Here is a 19,182-nt window from a genome sequence, read left to right as displayed (position 1 = left end):
TTGGGATGTCCCATCCCTGTGCCCTGGGAAAGGCTGTGGGGACATTTGGGATGGAAGGGCTGTGGGGACATTTGGGATGTCCCACCCCTGTGCACTGGAAGGGCTGTGGGGACATTTGGGATGGAAGGGCTGTGGTGACATTTGGGATGTCCCACCCCTGTGGCTGTGGTGACATTTGGGCTGGAAGGGCTGTGGGGACATTTGGGATGTCCCATCTGCTCTGGACAGGGCTGTGGTGACATTCTGGATGTCCCACCCCTGTGGCTGTGGTGACATTTGGGCTGTAAGGGCTGTGGTGACATTCAGGGATGTCCCACCCCTGTGGCTGTGGTGACACTTGGGCTGCAAGGTCTGTGGTGACATTTGGGATGTCCCACCCCTGCACCCTTGGGTGTTCCCCACCCTGTCACGGTGTCACCGCTCTGCCCTGGAATGTCTCCCCACGCTCACTCCCGGTTTCCCCACACCTGCAGACGCCCCATTTCTCTCACAGGCGGCTCCTGTATCCAGGGCAGGATCTGGGGTGGCACAGGTGACCCAGATCCTGCCCAGCATTGCCACAGGAGCTGGCATTTCCCCTGCAGAGCGCAGCAGGGCAGCGTGATGGCCCCATTCCTGCACACAGCATCACCACAGCCCCACGGGAGAAGAGTTTTTTCCCCGTTTTTCCCTGTTTTTCATGGCACTGGGCATTCCTTTCCCCTCAGGTCCCTCGGATCATCCTGTGGCTGATGGTGGAGCTGGCCATCATCGGCTCCGACATGCAGGAGGTCATCGGCTCCGCCATCGCCATCAACCTGCTCTCCGTGGGCAAGTGAGTGTGGGGAAACTGTGCCCAAAGTGCCTTTATTTCCTGTGAATTCCCCCAAATCAGTGTGTGAATTCCCCCAAATCAGCACCCAGGACGTGAGTCACCCTGTCACCAGCTCAGCCTCCAGGGCTGCATTTCCATGGGGGACACCCACGGGGCTGGGCTTGTTTTTGCCTTTGTGTCTTCGATTTCATTTGTTTTACCTTTGATTCTATCTTTGATTTCATTTGGTTTACCTTTGATTTCATTTGTTTTACCTTTCTCTGTATCTTTGATTTAATTTGTTTTACCTTTCTCTGTATCTTTGATTTAATTTGTTTTACCTTTCTCTGTATCTTTGATTTAATTTGTTTTACCTTTCTCTGTACTTTTGATTTAATTTGTTTTACCTTTCTCTGTATCTTTGATTTCATTTGTTTTACCTTTGATTCTTTGATTTCATTTGTTTTACCTTTGATTCTATCTTTTGTTTTACCTTTCTCTGTATCTTTGATTTCATTTGTTTTACCTTTCTCTGTATCTTTGATTTCATTTGTTTTACCTTTGATTCTTTGATTTCATTTGTTTTGCCTTTGATTTCATTTGTTTTACCTTTGATTTCTTTTGTTTTACCTTTCTCTGTATCTTTGATTTCATTTGTTTTACCTTTGATTCTGTCTTTGATTTAATTTGTTTTGCCTTTGATTTTATTTGTTTTGCCTTTGATTTCATTTGTTTTACCTTTGATTTCTTTTGTTTTACCTTTCTCTGTATCTTTGATTTAATTTGTTTCACCTTTCTCTGTACCTTTGATTTGTTTTACCTTTCTCTGTATCTTTGATTTCATTTGTTTTACCTTTGATTCTATCTTTGATTTCATTTGTTTTGCCTTTGATTTCATTTTTTTGCCTTTCTTTGTACCTTTTCATTACAAAATCGGGGTGCAGCTTCCTGCCAAACTCCACATCCCATACAGGGCTCCTGGGAGGGCAGGGAATGGGGTGTCCCATGGATTCAGGACAGTGCTGCAATATTTTAAATTTGGGGCAATATTTTAAATTTGGGGCAATATTTTACATTTGGGGCAATGTTTTACGTTTGGTGCAATATTTCACAGCCTGATTAACAAGTGGCTCAGTAGTTTGGGCAGCATGTGTCTAATCTTGCTCTGAATATTTTGTTTTCTTTAAGCAGAGTGTTTCTCTATCTCTTCATCACTGACCTCCATTCTCACATTCTTTCTTTTCCTTCTTCGGGCAAAAATTCTGCACGTTCTTAGTCCCAAAAACATCATTAATCCCAGGATTAATGTGTGGAAACTAAGCACAGCTTTGAGTGTTTTATTTTCCTGTGCTGAGGCACCCAGGGACACATCCCATAGGAATCCCTCTGCTCCTGGGAGAGGCTGTGGGACTGACTTCTGCTGGCCAAGGGTGGGGAGGTGACATCCTGTGGTCCCTTGTCCTGCTCAGGCCCTGAAGAACCCCCCAGCCATACAGCTCCACCCCAAAAAAATCCCTAAACAAAAAGGATTTGGAGCTCTGGGTGGGCACTGACCCCACTGTCCCCCACAGGATCCCTCTCTGGGGGGGAGTGCTCATTACCATCGCCGACACCTTCGTCTTCCTCTTCCTGGACAAATATGGTAATTTCTGTCGGGCTTTTGGGGGCAGAATTTGGGATTGAGCACTCCTGAGCTCGGTGACAACGGGACTTCTCCTCCCTGCAGGCCTGCGGAAGCTCGAGGCGTTTTTTGGGCTCCTCATCAGCATCATGGCCCTGACCTTTGGATATGAGGTACCCCCTCCAGGAGACCCCGAGGGGCTGGAGTGGGGCTGGGGAAGGGTTTGGAGCACTGGGAGAGGCTGTGGGAGCTGGGAAAGGGGCTCAGCCTGGAGAAAAGGAGGCTCAGGGGGTGTCGGAACCCCCGGCCTGGTTCAGGAGTTACGTGTGGTGGAAAAATCTCTCCTCCAACCTTTGCTTCTGAAGAAAAACTCTGCAGCCTCTTGTTGTTTGCTCTCAAGGCAGTTTATTGCAAGTTATCTAAAAGATTTTCTTCTGGGGCTGCTGTGGTTTGCTCACAGCTCAGGCAGAGGCAGCACACACCCTGACATCCTCTCTGATCCCGAATTTTCTGTACCCCTGCCCAGGGCTGCTGCTGTTTTTATATGATACATTAAGTGTTAAATATTTACAGTTTTTCCTCAATGCCTATTACCTATTTTAAATGGTGCTTTTCTACTCTAAACCAATCTATAAGTGCCAACATCACCAAGAACATGGAGGTAAGGAAGAAGAAAGAGGAGGAACAGGACTGGCCCACTTTCCTCCATCTTAAAACTTCTGACCCCCATGTACAAAACCAAAACCCCCTTGTCCAGGTGTTAAAACCCCCTGTACAACACTAAAAAATTTTCCCTCTACTTTGTAGCTACTTCTGCTGTACTATCTAACCCTTTGTGACTTCTTGTTCCACCTTCAAAGTTGGTAACTCATTCCATGGCTCAAACCCAAAATCACAGCTGTTTCCAGCTGTTTGCCAGGGTGTAAAATGCTTCTGACCTGGGCCTGGAACATCCAAAAATGTCATTTTGAGCTCCAACAAGGGATCTTCTTGCTCTCCACAGCTCCCTGGCAGGAGGGGGAGCAGCCAGGTGGGGTTTGGGCTCTGCTCCCAGGTGACAGGATGAGAGGAAAATCCCTCCTAGGGGTTGGATCCTGGGGAGAATTCCTGCCTGGCACGGGCTGTCACACTGGTCCCCAGGAGTTTAAAAGCCACGTGGCTGTGGCACCTGGGGACATGGTCAGTGCTGAACCCACTAATCCCAGAATTTTTCCATCCTTGAAAACCTTTTCCAGTCCTTCCCAGTGCCACAATCCAGTGCTGTGATCCCACTCCTGTGCCAAAACAGCACCAAGCACAGGGAGGGGCACTTCAAATCAAGGAGTTTTGAGTCTGTGCCATGATTTTTGTCCAGAGCACCCCAAAACTCTGTGTTTCCCTGTCCCTGTGCCCAGTACATCACGGTGAAGCCCAGCCAGGAGAAGCTGCTGCAGGGACTCTTCATCCCCTACTGCCAGGACTGCGGCACGCCGCAGCTGGAGCAGGCTGTGGGCATCGTGGGCGCTGTCATCATGCCCCACAACATGTACCTGCACTCTGCCCTGGTCAAGGTGAGCCTGGGGGGCACCCTGGGGTGGGGAAAAGCACCCAGAGGAGCCTGGGGACACACAGCCCTGGTGGGTGTTTGGGTTTGAAAAGCCAGGTGTCTGCTGAGGAAGGCAAATGGAAAATTTAAACCCATCCCTCCAGATTGTTATAATTTTGAAATGAAGGGGATGTCAGGCAGAGATATGGGAGCAGGAATAACAGTTCTTTAGTAGGGAGGAAAATAAAAATAAAATTTTAAAAAGCAGCACTACAAAACAGCCCTGCCAGAGTCAGAAATGCCCTGACCCCTGTGGGGCAGGGGGGTGGCAGCAGCCCCATCACAGGGGGGAGTTTTCCTCTGGAGCTCCAGGGCTGGGGGAGATGGGCCTGGGCTCCTCTGGGAATGCAGGGGAAAGAAATCTGGTTTTTATTGGAATTTAGTGGGATAAGGCTGTCTCTGTTGCTCCAAATCTCGGATTATATCCAAGTAGGAATTCTCAGCTCCTCCCCTGGGCAGAGCATCTCCCCATGGATGATGGAATTTTCTCAGCCATGCAGGGACACTCACTGGTCATGAACAGAAGATAATTAATGATTAATGGTCCATAAGCAGTAATAATTAATAATTAATGTCCCATGAACGGAAGAGATCTCCTGGAGATGAGGGAGGATTGGTTGTGGAAGAGATAAAGAAAACTGTCGAATGAACAGAGGAAAACCGTCCAATGAACAGAAAAAAAAGTCAATTTAACAGAAGATAACTGCCCAATTAGCAGGAGAAAACTCCAATTAATGAAGAAAACTGCCCAATTAATGGGAGAAAACCACTCATTTAGCAGAAGGGAACTGCCCCAGCTCTAACAGATGGCAGCAGAGCACAGCCCCATTTCCAGCCTGAGGCAGGTGTGGGATCCTTGGCAGGCAGGAGCTGTGTCCCACCACCCGCTCTGATCCCAGGGAATTTTTGTCACCCCCCCTGTCCCTGTCCCCTCCCTGTCCCTGTCCCTGTGCCACAGTCCCGGCAGGTGAACCGAGCAGACAAGAGGGAGGTGAGGGAGGCCAACAAGTATTTCTTCATCGAGTCATGCATCGCGCTCTTCGTCTCCTTCATCATCAACATCTTCGTGGTGACCGTCTTCGCCGAGGCCTTCTTCAACAAAACCAACGCTCAAGTGGTGGGTGGGACTGGGAGGGACTGGGAGCACTGGGACTGGGAGCATTGGGTGGGACTGGGAGCATTGGGAGGGACTGTGTGGGACTGGGAGGACTGGGTGGGACTGGGAGGGACTGAGACTGGGAGGGACTGGGAGGAACTGGGAGCACTGGGTGGGACTGGGAGGACTGGGAGGGACTGGGAGTACTGGGAGGGACTGGGAGCACTGGGAGCACTGGGAGGGATTGAGAGCACTGGGACTGGGAGCACTGGGTGGGACTGGGAGGGACTGGGAGCACTGGGTGGGACTGGGAGCACTGGGAGGGACTGGGAGGACTGGGTGGGACTGGGAGCACTGGGTGGGACTGGGAGCACTGGGTGGGACTGGGAGCACTGTGAGGGACTGGGAGCACTGGGAGGGACTGTGTGGGACTGGGAGCACTGGGAGGGACTGGGAGCACTGGGTGGGACTGGGAGCACTGGGAGGGACTGGGAGCACTGGGAGGGACTGGGTGGGACTGGGAGCACTGGGAGGGACTGGGCGGGACTGGGAGCACTGGGTGGGACTGGGAGCACTGGGAGGACTGGGACTGGGAGCACTGGGTGGGGCTGGGAGCAACTGGGAGCACTGGGCGGGACTGGGAGGGACTGGGAGCACTGGGACTGGGAGGTCTGGGAGGGACTGGGAGCACTGGGTGGGACTGGGAGCACTGGGTGGGACTGGGAGCACTGGGTGGGACTGGGTGGGACTGAGAGCGCTGGGAGGGACTGGGAGCAACTGGGAGCACTGGGACTGGAAGCACTGGGAGCACTGGGAGGGACTGGGAGCACTGGGAGGGACTGGGAGCACTGGGTGGGACTGGGAGCATTGGGAGGGACTGGGAGCACTGGGAGGGACTGGGAGGGACTGGGAGGGACTGGGAGCACTGGGAGGGACTGGGAGCACTGGGTGGGACTGGGAGCACTGGGTGGGACTGGGAGCACTGGGACGGACTGGGAGCACTGGGAGGGACTGGGAGCACTGGGACTGGGAGCACTGGGTGGCACTGGGAGCACTGGGTGGGACTGGGAGCACTGGGAGCACTGGGAGCACTGGGAGGGACTGGGAGCACTGGGAGGGACTGGGAGCACTGGGAGGGACTGGGAGCACTGGGAGGGACTGGGAGCACTGGGTGGGACTGGGAGGGACTGCGAGCACTGGCTGGGACTGGGAGCACTGGGCAGGACTGGGAGCACTGGGTGGGACTGGGAGCACTGGGAGGGACTGGGAGCACTGGGAGGGACTGGGAGCATGGAAGGACTGGGAGCACTGGGCAGGACTGGGAGCACTGGGCAGGACTGGGTGGGACTGGGAGGACTGGGTGGGACTGGGAACACTGGGAGCACTGGGAGGGACTGGGAGCACTGGGCGGGACTGGGAGCACTGGGAGGGACTGGGAGGGACTGGGAGCACTGGGCGGGACTGGGAGGGACTGGGAGCACTGGGAGGGACTGGGAGCACTGGGAGGGACTGTGTGGGACTGGGAGCACTGGGAGGGACTGGGAGGGACTGGGAGCACCCCTCATCCCACCCTCCCTGCCCCTGCAGCACCAGGTCTGTGCCAACGCCAGCAGCCCCCACGCCGGGCTCTTCCCCAGTGACAACAGCACGCTGGAGGTGGACATCTACAAGGGGGTGAGTGTCCCTGAGGGGACAGCTTGGGGACAGCAGTGACCCTCCCTGGTGTCCCCAGGGGTCACAGCCCAGTGACCCTGTCAGGTGTCCCTCAGGGGTCACAGACCAGTGACCCTGTCTGGTGTTCCTTGGGGGTGACACCATGCCCAGGACAGCCCAGTGACCCTGCCTGGTGTCCCCCAGGGGTCACAGCCCAGTGACCCTGTCAGGTGTCCCCAGGGGTCACAGTGACCCTGCCTGGTGTCCCCAGGGGTCACAGCCCAGTGACCCTGCCTGGTGTCCCCAGGGGTCACAGCGCAGTGACCCTGTCAGGTGTCCCCATGGGGTGACACCAAGTCCAGGACATCCCAGTGACCCTGTCAGGTGTCCTTGAGGGGTGACACCATGCCCAGGACAGCCCAGTGGCCCTGTCAGGTGTCCCCAGGGGTCACAGTGACCCTGTCTGATGTCCCCTGGGGGGCCCAGTGACCCTGTCTGATGTCCCCTGGGGGGCCCAGTGACCCTGTCAGGTGTCCCCATGGGGTGACACCACGTCCAGGACATCCCAGTGACCCTGTCTGGTGTCCCCAGGGGTCACAATGACCCTGTCAGGTGTTCCCCAGAGGTCACAGTGACCCTGCCTGGTGTCCCCAGGGGTCACAGCCCAATGACCCTGTCAGGTGTCCCCCAGGGGTCACAGTGACCCTGCCTGGTGTCCCCAGGGGTCACAGCCCAGTGACACTGCCCATGGGGTGACACCATGCCCAGGATGGCCCGGTGACCCTGTCAGGTGTCCCCAGGGGTCACAGTGACCCTGTCTGATGTCCCCTTGGGGGCCCAGTGACCCTGCCTGGTGTCCCCAGGGGTCACAGTGACCCTGTCCGGTGGCAGCTGCTGCTTCGGGACAAACTGGGAGCCCTGGGGCTGGGACCAGTGAAGGGATCCCCAAACCCAGAGCGGGGTGAGGACACCGCGGGGTTCCCAGGCCTGTTCTTACTCCTGGGTGTAACTGGTGACGGAGCTGCTCCCTCCCCTGCAGGGCGTGGTGCTGGGCTGCTCCTTCGGCACCGCCGCCCTCTACATCTGGGCCATCGGCATCCTGGCGGCCGGGCAGAGCTCCACCATGACGGGCACCTACTCGGGCCAGTTCGTCATGGAGGTAACGCGGCCCTCCTCGCTCCCTGCTCCCTGCTTACTCTGTGCTCCCTGCTCCCTGTTGTACTTACTCCTTACTGCTAACTCCTCGCTCCTTGGCTCTTCATTCCTCACTCCTCACTCAGTATGCCTCGCTCCTCACTCAGTACTCATTCCTCCACTCTCCTCACTCCACACTCCTCACTCATTCCTTCTCACTCCTCACTCACTACTCCTCGCTCCATATTCCTCACTCATCTGCTCTGTACTCAATGCTCCTCACCCCTCGCTGGGTTCTTCTGACTCTTACTCCTCTGTGCATTCTCCTTGCTCTGGGCTCCATATTTCTTATCCCCTGTACTCCACACTCCTTACTCCTTGGCTCTTCACTCCTCACTCACACTCCTTGGTCCATACTCCTCACTCACCTACTCTGTAATTTGTACTCCACATTCCTCACTCCTTACTCCCTGCTCACCCCTGCTGCTCCATGCCCCTACCCATACCCCATTCCTGAACCTGCGCTGCTCCTGCACTACTCACACCTTACTCCTGGCCTTCCTGGGCCTGCCCTGGTCCTGCACTACTCCCACCTTGCTCCCTCCCTACTCCTGCCCCAGGGCTTCCTGAACCTGTGCTGGCCCTGCACTACTCACACCTTACTCCTGGCTTCCCCATATCCCCCCTGTGCTGGTCCTGCAGTACTCACTCCTTACTCCTGGCCTCCCCATGTCCCCCCTGTGCAGGTCCTGCACTACTCACACCTTGCTCCTGGCCTCTCTGTGCCCCCTGTGCTGGTCCTGCACTACTCACACCTTACTTGTTCTTTACTCCTGGCCTCTCTGTACCCCCCTGCACTACTCACACCCTACTCACACCTTACTCCTGGCCTCTCTGTGCCCCTCTGTGCTGGTCCTACACTACTCACACCTTACTCCTGGCCTCTCTGTGCCCCCTGTGCTGATCCTGTACTACTCCCACCTTACTCCCACCTTACTCCCACCTTACTCCCACCTTACTCACACCTTACTCCCACCTTACTCCCACCTTACTCCTGCCCAGGGCTTCCTGAACCTGCGCTGGTCGCGCTTCGCGCGGGTGCTGCTGACGCGCTCCATCGCCGTCACCCCCACGCTCTTCGTGGCCATCTTCCAGGACGTGGAGCACCTGACGGGCATGAACGACTTCCTCAACGTGCTCATGAGCCTGCAGGTGAGCGGGACAGGGGTTCAGGTGAGTGGGGATGGGCTCAGGTGAGTGGGAAAGGGGTTCAGGTGGGTGGGGATGGGCTCAGGTGAGTGGGAAAGGGGTTCAGGTGGGTGGGGATGGGCTCAGGTGAGTGGGAAAGGGGTTCAGGTGGATAGGAAAGGGTTTCAGGTGAGCGGGAAAGGGGTTCAGGTGAGCGGGGATGGGCTCAGGTGGGCGGGACAGGGGCTCAGGTGAGCAGGAAAGGGGCTCAGGTGAGCGCGAAAGGGGTTCAGGTGGGCGGGGATGGGGTTCAGGTGAGCGGGAAAGGGGTTCAGGTGGGTGGGAAAGGGGCTCAGGTGAGTGGGACAGGGGTTCAGGTGAGTGGGAAAGGGGTTCAGGTGGGTGGGATGGGGTTCAGGTGAGCGGGGATGGGCTCAGGTGGGCGGGGATGGGCTCAGGTGGGCGGGACAGGGGCTCAGGTGGGTGGGAAAGGGGTTCAGGTGGGTGGGAAAGGGGTTCAGGTGGGTGGGAAAGGGGTTCAGGTGGGTGGGAAAGGGGTTCAGGTGGGCAGGAAAGGGGTTCAGGTGAGTGGGGATGGGGCTCAGGTGGGTGGGGATGGGCTCAGGTGGGTGGGAAAGGGGTTCAGGTGAGCAGGAAAGGGGTTCAGGTGGGTGGGAAAGGGGTTCAGGTGAGTGGGGACAGGCTCAGGTGTGCAGGGAAAGGGGCTCAGGTGAGCGGGAAAGGGGTTCAGGTGAGCGGGAAAGGGGTTCAGGTGGGCGGGAAAGGGGTTCAGGTGGGTGGGGATGGGGCTCAGGTGGGCGGGGACAGGCTCAGGTGGGTGGGAAAGGGGTTCAGGTGAGTAGGAAAGGGGTTCAGATGGGCGGGGATGGGCTCAGGTGGGTGGGAAAGGGGTTCAAGTGGGTGGGAAAGGGGTTCAGGTGGGCAGGAAAGGGGTTCAGGTGAGCAGGGATGGGGCTCAGGTGAGCGAGAAAGGGGTTCAGGTGAGCGGGGACAGGCTCAGGTGGGCGGGAAAGGGGTTCAGGTGGGCGGGGATGGGCTCAGGTGGGCGGGAAAGGGGTTCAGGTGGGTGGGAAAGGGGTTCAGGTGAGCAGGAAAGGGGTTCAGGTGGGCGGGGATGGGCTCAGGTGAGTGTAAAAGGGGTTCAGGTGGGCGGGGATGGGCTCAGGTGGGTGGGAAAGGGGTTCAGGTGGGTGGGAAAGGGGTTCAGGTGAGCGGGAAAGGGGCTCAGGTGGGTGGGAAAGGGGTTCAGGTGGGTGGGAAAGGGGCTCAGGTGAGCGGGAAAGGGGTTCAGGTGGGTGGGAAAGGGGTTCAGGTGAGCGGGGCAGGCTCAGGTGGATGGGAAAGGGGTTCAGGTGAGCGGGAAAGGGGTTCAGGTGAGCAGGAAAGGGGCTCAGGTGGGTGGGGACAGGCTCAGGTGGGTGGAAAAGGGGTTCAGGTGAGCAGGAAGGGGGTTCAGGTGAGCGGGGCTGGGCTCCAGGAGCCCCAGGTGAGCGGGGCTGGAGTTCAGGAGCTCCAGATGAGCAGGGACGGGGTTCAGGAGCCCCAGGTGAGTGGGGATGGGGTTCAGGAGCTCCAGGTGAGCAGGAACGGGGTTCAGGAGCTCCAGGTGAGCGGGGCTGGGCTCCAGGAGCCCCAGGTGAGCGGGGACGGGAGCGATTCCCCTCTCCAGGCCCCGTTCCCTCTCCTGTCGCAGCTCCCGTTCGCGCTGATCCCGGTGCTCACCTTCACCAGCCTGCCCAGCCTCATGCACGACTTCGCCAACGGCCTGTGAGTACCGGGGGCACCTGGGCACACCTGGGCACAGCTACAGCTCACCTGGGCGCACCTGGGCACAGCTACAGCTCACCTGGGCACACCTGGGCACACCTGGGCACAGCTACGGCTCACCTGGGCATGCCTGGGCACACCTGGGCACAGCTACAGCCCAGCTGGGCATACCTGGGCACAGCTACGGCTCACCTGGGCACAGCTGGGCACACCTGGGCACTGTTTCCCCTCACCTGGGCACACCTGCAGCACACCTGGGCACACCTGTCCCAAACCTGGGCACACCTGGGCACACCTGCAGCACACCTGAGCACACCTGGCCCTCACTTGAGCACACCTGGCACACCTGCCCCTCCTCTGGGCACATCTGGGCACACCTGCCCCTCACCTGGGCACACCTATCTCAAACCTGGGCACACACGCCCCTCACCCTGGCACACCTGTCTCTCACCTGGGCACACCTGGGCACACCTGCAGCTCTACTGGGTATGCCTGCCCCACACCTGGGCACACCTGCCCCTCCTCTGGGCACACCTGTCCCACACCTGGGCACACCTGTCTCACACCTGCCCCTCACCTGGGCACACCTGCCCCTCACCTGGGTACACCTGTCCCAAACCTGGGCATACCTGCAGCTCACCTGGGCACACCTGCAGCTCACCTGGGCACACCTGCAGCTCTACTGGGTATGCCTGCCCCTCACCTGGGCACACCTGCCCCTCCTCTGGGCACATCTGGGCACACCTGCCCCTCACCTGGGCACGCCTGTCCCAAACCTGGGCACACCTGAGCACACCTGCCCCTCACCTGGGCACGCCTTCCCCAAACCTGGGCACACCTGTCTCTCACCTGGGCACACCTTCCCCAAACCTGGGCACACTTGCAGCTCTACTGGGTATGCCTGCCCCTTACCTGGGCACACCTGCCCCTCCTCTGGGCAGACACGGGCACAGCTGCCCCACACCTGGGCACACCTGTCTCTCACCTGGGCACACCTGCCCCACATCTGGGCACACCTGCCCCACATCTGGGTACACCTTCCCCAAACCTGGGCACACCTGCAGCTCACCTGGGCACACCTGCAGCTCTACTAGGTATGCCTGCCCCACACCTGGGCACACCTGCCCCTCACCTGGGCACACCTGTCCCAAACCTGGGCACACCTTCCCCAAACCTGGGCACACCTGGGCACACCTGCTCCTCCTCTGGGCACACCTGCCTCTCACCTGGGCACACCTGCCCCTCACCTTGTCCATGACCCCTCACCTGCATCCCCCCCTCACCTGCACCCCCCACACCTGCACCTCCTCACCTGCACCCCCCTGACCCGCCGTGTCCTGGAAGGTTCTGGAAGGTGGCCGGGGGCCTGCTGATCCTCCTGCTGTGCAGCATCAACATGTACTTCGTGGTGGCCTACGTCATGGCCCTGCGCAGCCTGCCGCTCTACGTGGGCGCCGCCCTGCTCAGCGTCCTCTACCTGGCCTTCGTGGCCTACCTGGTGAGCCGGGCCCACCTGCCAGGGGATTTGGAGGGAGTTGAAGGTCCTGGGAGGGAGTTGAAGGCCTTGGAAGGGACCTTAAAGGTCCTGGGAGGGAGTTGAAGGTCCTGGGAGGGAGTTGAAGGTCCTGGGAAGGACTATCAAGGTCCTGGGAAGGACTATCAAGGTCCTGGAAGAGACTTTGAAGGTGCTGGAAGGGACTTTGAAGGTCCTGGGAGGGACTTTGAAGGTCCTGGGAGGGAGTTGAAGGCCCTGGAAGGGACTTTGGAGGCACTGGGAGGGAGTTGAAGGTCCTGACAGGGACTTTGAAGGTCCGGGAAGGGACTCTGAAGGTCCTAGGAGGGAGTTGAAGGCACTGGAAGGGACTTTGAAGGTATTTGGAAGGGCTTTGAAGGTCCTGGGACAGAATTGATGGTCCTGGGAGGGAGTTGAAGGTCCTTGGAAGTGACTTTGAAAGTCCTAGGAGTGACTTTGAAGGTCCCGTGAGGGAGTTGAAGGCCCTGGAAGGGACTTTGGAGGCACTGGGAGGGAGTTGAAGGCCCTGGGAGGGAGGTGAAGGTGCTGGAAGGGAGTTGAAAGTCTTGGAAGGGACATTGAAGGTCCTGGGAGGGAGTTGAAGGCCCTGGGAAGGACTTTGAAGGTCCTGGGAGGGAGTTGAAGGCCCCGGGAGGGACTTTGGAGGTCTTGGAAGTGACTATGGAGGTCCTGGAAGGGACTTTGAAGGCCCCAGGAGGGAGTTTGAAGGCCCTGGGAGGGAGTTGAAGGCTCCAGGATGGAGTTGAAGGCCCTGGAAGGGACTTTGAAGGTCCTGGGAAGGAGTTGAAGGTCCTGGGAAGGACCTTGAAGGCCCCGGGAGGGAGTTGAAGATCCTTGAACAGACTTTGAAGGTCCTGGGAGGGACTTTGAAGGCTCCAGGAGGGAGTTGAAGGTCCTGGAAGGGACTTTGGAGGCCCTGTGAGGGAGTTGAAGGTCCTGGAAGGGACTTTGAAGGTCCTGGGAAGGAGTTGAAGGTCCTGGGAAGGACTTGAAGGTCCTGGGAGGGACTTTGAAGGCCCTGGGAGGGACTTTGAAGGTCCTGGGAAGGGCTTTGAAGGTCCTGGGAGGAACGTTGAAAGTCCTTGGAGGGACTTTGAAGGCCCTGGGAGGGAGTTGAAGGTCCTGGAAGGGACTTTAGGGGCACTGGGAGGGAGTTGAAGGCCCCAGGAGGGAGTTGAAGGTCCTGGAAGGGACTTTGAAGGTCCTGGGAAGGACTTGAAGGTCCTGGGAAGGGACTTTGAAGGTCCTGGGACGGAGTTGAAGGTCCTGGGACGGAGTTGAAGGCCCTGGAAGGGACTTTGAAGGCCCTGGGAAGGACTTTGGAGACCCTGGGAAGGACTTTCAAGGTCCTGGGAGGGAGTTGAAGGCTCCAGGATGGAGTTGAAGGCCCCAGGAGGGAGTTGAAGGCCCTGGAAGGGACTTTCAAGGTCCTGGGAGGGAGTTGAAGGCCCTGAGAGGGACTTTGAAGGCCCTGGAAGGGAGCTGAAGGCTCCAGGAGGGAGTTGAAGGTCCTGGGAAGGGCTTTGAAGGTCCTGGAAGGAACGTTGAAAGTCCTTGGAGGGAGTTGAAGGCCCTGGGAAGGAGTTGAAGGTCCTGGAAGGGACTTTGAAGGCCCTGGGTAGATAGTCCCTGGATAGATCCTGTCCCTGGGGACTGTCCTGTCCCCCTCAGCTCTGTGTCACCCCTGTGTGACCCTGCTGTCCATGTCCCCTCTGTCCCTTCTGTCCCCTCTGTGCCTATCCCCTCTGTCCCTGTCCCTTCTGACTGTCCCCCTGTCCCTGTCCCCTCTGTCCCTGTCCCCTCTGTCCCTGTCCCCTCTGTCCCCTCTGTCCCTGTCCCCTCTGTCCCTGTCCCCTCTGTCCCCTCTGTCCCTATCCCAGCTGACTGTCCCTGTCCCCCCTGTCCCCCCCTGACTGTCCCCCTGTCCCTGTCCCCTCTGTCCCTGTCCCCTCTGTCCCTGTCCCCTCTGTCCCTGTCCCAGCTGACTGTCCCCTCTGTCCCTATCCCCTCTGACTCTGTCCCTGTCCCTCTGTCCCCTCTGTCCCCTTTGTCCCCTCTGTCCCCTCTGTCCCTATCCCAGCTGACTGTCCCTGTCCCCTCTGTCCCCTCTGACTGTCCCTGTCCCCCCTGACTGTCCCTCTGTCCCTCTGTCCCCTCTGTCTGTCCCCCTGTCCCCCTGTCCCCTCTGTCTGTCCCTCTGTCCCTGTCCCCTCTGTCCCTGTCCCCTCTGTCCCTGTCCCTCTGTCCCTGTCCCCCCTGACTGTCCCCTGTCCCCGCAGACCTGGCTGTGCCTCGTGTCCCTGGGCGCCTCCTTCCTGGCCTGCGGGAGCACGGTAAGCGTCACCCGCCCCCTGCACCCGGAGCAGTCGCCCTCCCACCCCCCCAAGTAGCCCAAGATGGGGGGCCCGGAGCCCCAGAGCCACCAACGGTGCCGTGGGGACACGGACAGCGCCATGGGGACACCCCAGGCAGGACACGGACACCCGGCGGCCCCAAATCCCCCGATGGAGCCACACCTGGGGGGCACAGGAGCGGCCTGACCCCCTCCCTGTTCTCCTTCAAATCCCAAATTCCTCATCCCGCTGTGTTCAACCCCCTGTAGCACAAACACTCCAGGAACGCTGCTCTGCTACTCACCTGGACAAAATAAGCTAAAAAATCCCCAAATCCCCTTTTTTGTGGCATTTGGGGACGCTGCTGGCGCTGGGCGTGGGGTGACACTACGGCTCTGCCACCCCAGCCTGAGCAGATTTGGTACTTCTCACCAGAAAACACTTCCCACACCCACAAGAATGGGAAAACTGAGCATTAATAATCTATTATTTTATCACTACTGGCTTTTAGTGGCCCCATGTGGGGTTTGGGGTCAGCAGATGGAACGAGTTTGTGGTTATTTATGATTTTATGACTTTATTCCCTGTGATCCATAGAAATACTTTCAGAGTTCTCAAAAATCCCTGGGTTTTAACTCAGAATCAGGTTGTGGAGGCTCCGTGAGCCTTTTCCAGGGGTTTCTTTGCTGCTCCCTCTTGTCCTGGGTTTAATTCCCTTGGATCTCTGGATCATGATTTATTATTTGGGATTCCTGTGTCCAGCCCAGTCCTGGTTTATTATTTGGGATACCTGTGTCCATCCCAATCCTGGTTTATTATTTGGGATTCCTGTGTCCATCCCAATCCTGGTTTGTTTATTATTTGGGATAACTCAATCCATCCCAGTCCTGGTTTATTATTTGGGATACCTCAATCCAGTCCAATCCTGGTTTATTATTTGGGATTCCTGGATCCATCCCAGTCCTGGTTTATTTCGGATTCCTGGCTCCATCCCAGTCCTGGTTTATTATTTGGGATTCCTGGCTCCATCCCAGTCCTGGTTTATTATTTGGGATTCCTGGGTCCATCCCAGTCCTGATTTATTATTTGGGATTCCTGGGTCCATCCTAGTCCTAATTTATTATTTGGGATTCCTGGATCCATCCCAGTCCTGGTTTATTATTTGGGATTCCTGGATCCATCCCAGTCCTGATTTATTATTTGGGATTCCTGTGTCCAGCCCAGTCCTGATTTATTATTTGGGATTCCTGTGTCCATCCCAATCCTGGTTTAATATTTGGGATACCTGGGTCCATCCCAGTCCTGATTTATTATTTGGGATTCCTGTGTCCAGCCCAGTCCTGGTTTATTATTTGGGATACCTGGATCCATCCCAGTCCTGGTTTATTATTTGGGATTCCTGGATCCATCCCAGTCCTGGTTTAATATTTGGGCTACCTGTGTCCATCCCAGTCCTGATTTATTATTTGGGATTCCTGGATCCATCCTTCCCACAACACAGCGGCCATGAGCCGTGGGATTTGTGGGGTTGGGGGTACCAGAGGTGGATTTGGGTTTTGGAATCCTGCTGTCCCACCCCCACCTTCCCCAGGCTGGAAATTTGGGTTTCTCTGGCTGAAACGCTGCCTGTGCTGCACTAATTTGGGTTTTTTTTTTATTTTTCCTCTGGTCCTGCTTGTACAAACCCCCTTTGCCATTAAAAAAAAAATATGGAGATTTCCAACTCGGCTTCCTGGGTCGTTTTTTGGGGTTGTTGCTGTTTTCCCAACCTGGGAATCAAACTCGAGATCATTTTAATTCAGAGTTAAAAGTGGGTTTTACTTCAAGGCCTTTGGGGGCACTTATGGAAAGATGCCCACAAAAGCCCCACAGGGGTGAGGACATTTTTGTAGGTTTTAGGAAATTATCTAATTGATAAATTAGCAATTAGGAGGACAGATGATGGAATTCTCTCCCCGTCCCCCCTCAGCACTGGCTGAGCTCCGTCCATGAAATCTCCAGGAGTTGTTCCTGGGCCTTGGAGCTCTGGAATTTTTGTCTTTCTGCCCAGGGAAAGGCCATGGAAAAATACTGGGAAAAGTAGTTATTAATAGAACAGGCTACAGGGCCACAAATACACCTGCAAAGAATACAGGGAACATTAAAAAGAGGAAAAAAAGGGTAAAATTCAGAATGGCATCGGGCTGAGCTGGGGCACGTCCCCCTCTCCCTCCTTCCCATGGGAATTCCCTCTGTGGGATCAGGTCCTGCCCAGGCCAGACCCACCAAAAAAACCCCAAATTCCCTTTTTTTTTCCTGCTTTTGCCCCTGCAGAAGGTTTGCAGCGTCTCTGCTGCAGTCACTGCTAATTAAGGCTCATCCCTGCCCCGAAGCTAATTAAGCTGGAGCAGTTAATTGGGGCTGCAGAGGGAGGGGTTGTTCAGAGTGGGGCTGGATCGAGATCTGCCCCAATTAACAGCGGGATCCGCTCCCAATTAACACGTTCCTGCTGCTCACTGCTAATTAATGGGTGCAGGTGACTCTGGTGCCAGCTCCACCCTGGGCTTTGTTAAACTGGGCCCAACTGGGACTTCTTAAACCGGGCTCAGCCCTGGTTCCATTTACAGCCTGCCCTGCTCAGCCTCATTAAATTGGGCTCAACATTTCATTAAACCAGGCTTAATTAATCCAGGGTTTGTTAAACCGCCCTCAATTTGAGCTTCATCAAACCCGGCCCAGTCTGGGCTTTGTTAAACCAGGCTCAGTTTGGGGTTTGTTAAATTGTGATTTTGTTAAACCAGGCCTGGTTTGGGGTTTGTTAAATTGTGGTTTTGTTAAACCAGGCCTAGTTCAGGGTTTGTTAAATCGTGGTTTTGTTAAACCAGGCTCAGTTTGGGGTTTGTTAAATTGTGGTGTTGTTAAACCAGGCTCAGTTCGGGGTTTGTTAAATTGGGATTTTGTTAAACCAGGCTCAGTTCGGGGTTTGTTAAATTGTGGTTTTGTTAAACCAGGCCCAGTTCAGGGTTTGTTAAATTGTGGTTTTGTTAAACCAGGCCCAGTTCGGGGTTTGTTAAATTGTGGTTTTGTTAACCAGGCTCAGTTCAGGTTTTGTTAAATTGGGGTTTTGTTAAACCGGCCTTCATTCTCCCATCTTCGTTACCGGGGCTTCGTTTGGGCCTGGTGAAACCAGGCTGAGCTCAGGGTTCCTTAAACCAGTTTGGGCTTCCTTAAACCAGCTTGGGCTTGCCTAAAATCCCTTAAACTTCAACTTCCCTAAAATCCCTTAAACTTCGACTTCCCTAAAATCCCTTAAACTTCGACTTCCCTAAAATCCCTTAAACTTCGACTTCCCTAAAATCCCTTAAACTTTGACTTCCCTAAAATCCCTTAAACTTTGACTTCCCTAAAATCCCTTAGGCTCAGGTTTCCCTAAACTCTCTTAGGCTCAGCCTGGGCTTCCCAAAACTCCCTTAGGCTCGGCCTTCTTTAAACCAACTTGGGCTTCTTTAACCCATTTTGGGCTCCCCTAAACTCCCTAAAACTTGGGCTCCCCTAAACTCCCTTAGTCTCGGGATTCCCTAAACTCGCTCAGGCCTCCTCATCCCGGCTAATTAAACCCCCGGCACTAATTGTCGCCTTCCCCTCCCCAGGGCCGCCTGGGCTTCGCCGCCCGCCCCGAGCTCTTCCTCCTCGGCCACGTCGATTCCGACCCGTCCGTCCCCAGGTGACCCCAGCGCCAGGACCCTGCGGACCCCCGGGACCCCCCCCATGCCCCGGGACCCCCGGTGTGGCGGGATGGACCCCCGGGACCCCCCCATGCCCCGAGCCCCGGGTGTGCGGCAGGAGCGGAGCAGGGACAGCGGGACCGGGAGGAGCCACCAGAGCCTGGGGACACCCAAGTCAATCCTGGGGACACCCAGGACAGCCCTGAGAACACCTGGGACAGTCTGGGGACACCCGGACCAGCCCCAGGGACACCCAGGACAGCCCCGGGGACACCCAGGATAGTCCTGAGGACACCCGGGATAGCCCCGGGGACACCTGGACCAGCCCCAGGGACACCCGGATCAGCCCCAGGGACACTCGGGACAGTCTGGGGACACCCGGATCAGCCCCAGGAACACCCGGACCAGCCCCGGGGACACCCAGGACAGCCCCGGGGACACCCAGGACAGCCCTGGGGACACCCGGACCAGCCCTGGGGACACCCAGGACAGCCCTGGGGACACTTGGAACAGTCTGGGGACACCCGGGACAGCCCCGGGGACACCCAGGACAGCCCTGAGGACACTCGGGACAGTCTGGGGACAGCCGGGATAGTCCTGAGGACACCCGGACCAGCCCCGGGGACACCCAGGACAGCCCTGAGGACACCCGGGATAGTCCTGAGGACACTCGGGACAGTCTGGGGACACCCGGGATAATCCTGAGAACACCCGGGCCAGCCCTGGGGACACTCGGGATAGCCCCGGGGACAC

At 56.8% G+C, this 19,182-nt stretch overlaps 1 protein-coding gene across 4 annotated transcripts in view; it reads left to right on the top strand.

Annotated features, from left to right (window-relative positions):
• Positions 1 to 18,542, top strand: part of LOC115491394 (natural resistance-associated macrophage protein 2) — a 34,479-nt gene extending 15,937 nt beyond the window's left edge. For 3 of the 4 annotated variants that reach the window (XM_072919638.1, XM_072919640.1, XM_072919641.1), the window contains 12 exons: positions 708 to 814; positions 2,365 to 2,435; positions 2,520 to 2,587; positions 3,809 to 3,964; positions 4,958 to 5,116; positions 6,683 to 6,769; positions 7,788 to 7,907; positions 8,945 to 9,094; positions 10,785 to 10,858; positions 12,203 to 12,356; positions 14,672 to 14,725; positions 18,355 to 18,542. In XM_072919638.1, coding sequence (XP_072775739.1) covers positions 708 to 814; positions 2,365 to 2,435; positions 2,520 to 2,587; positions 3,809 to 3,964; positions 4,958 to 5,116; positions 6,683 to 6,769; positions 7,788 to 7,907; positions 8,945 to 9,094; positions 10,785 to 10,858; positions 12,203 to 12,356; positions 14,672 to 14,725; positions 18,355 to 18,432 — 1,278 coding nt within the window. In that variant the 3' untranslated portion in view covers positions 18,433 to 18,542. Of the gene's footprint in view, positions 1 to 707; positions 815 to 2,364; positions 2,436 to 2,519; positions 2,588 to 3,808; positions 3,965 to 4,957; positions 5,117 to 6,682; positions 6,770 to 7,787; positions 7,908 to 8,944; positions 9,095 to 10,784; positions 10,859 to 12,202; positions 12,357 to 14,671; positions 15,226 to 18,354 lie in introns of those variants that run through there. The other variant, XM_072919639.1, reaches the window with a different exon arrangement.
• The last annotated feature ends 640 nt before the right edge of the window (positions 18,543 to 19,182 follow it).

Source organism: Taeniopygia guttata, chromosome 29 (assembly GCF_048771995.1).
Source record: "Taeniopygia guttata chromosome 29, bTaeGut7.mat, whole genome shotgun sequence".
NCBI lineage: Eukaryota > Metazoa > Chordata > Aves > Passeriformes > Estrildidae > Taeniopygia > Taeniopygia guttata.
This window is presented reverse-complemented; position numbering and strand designations above follow the sequence as displayed.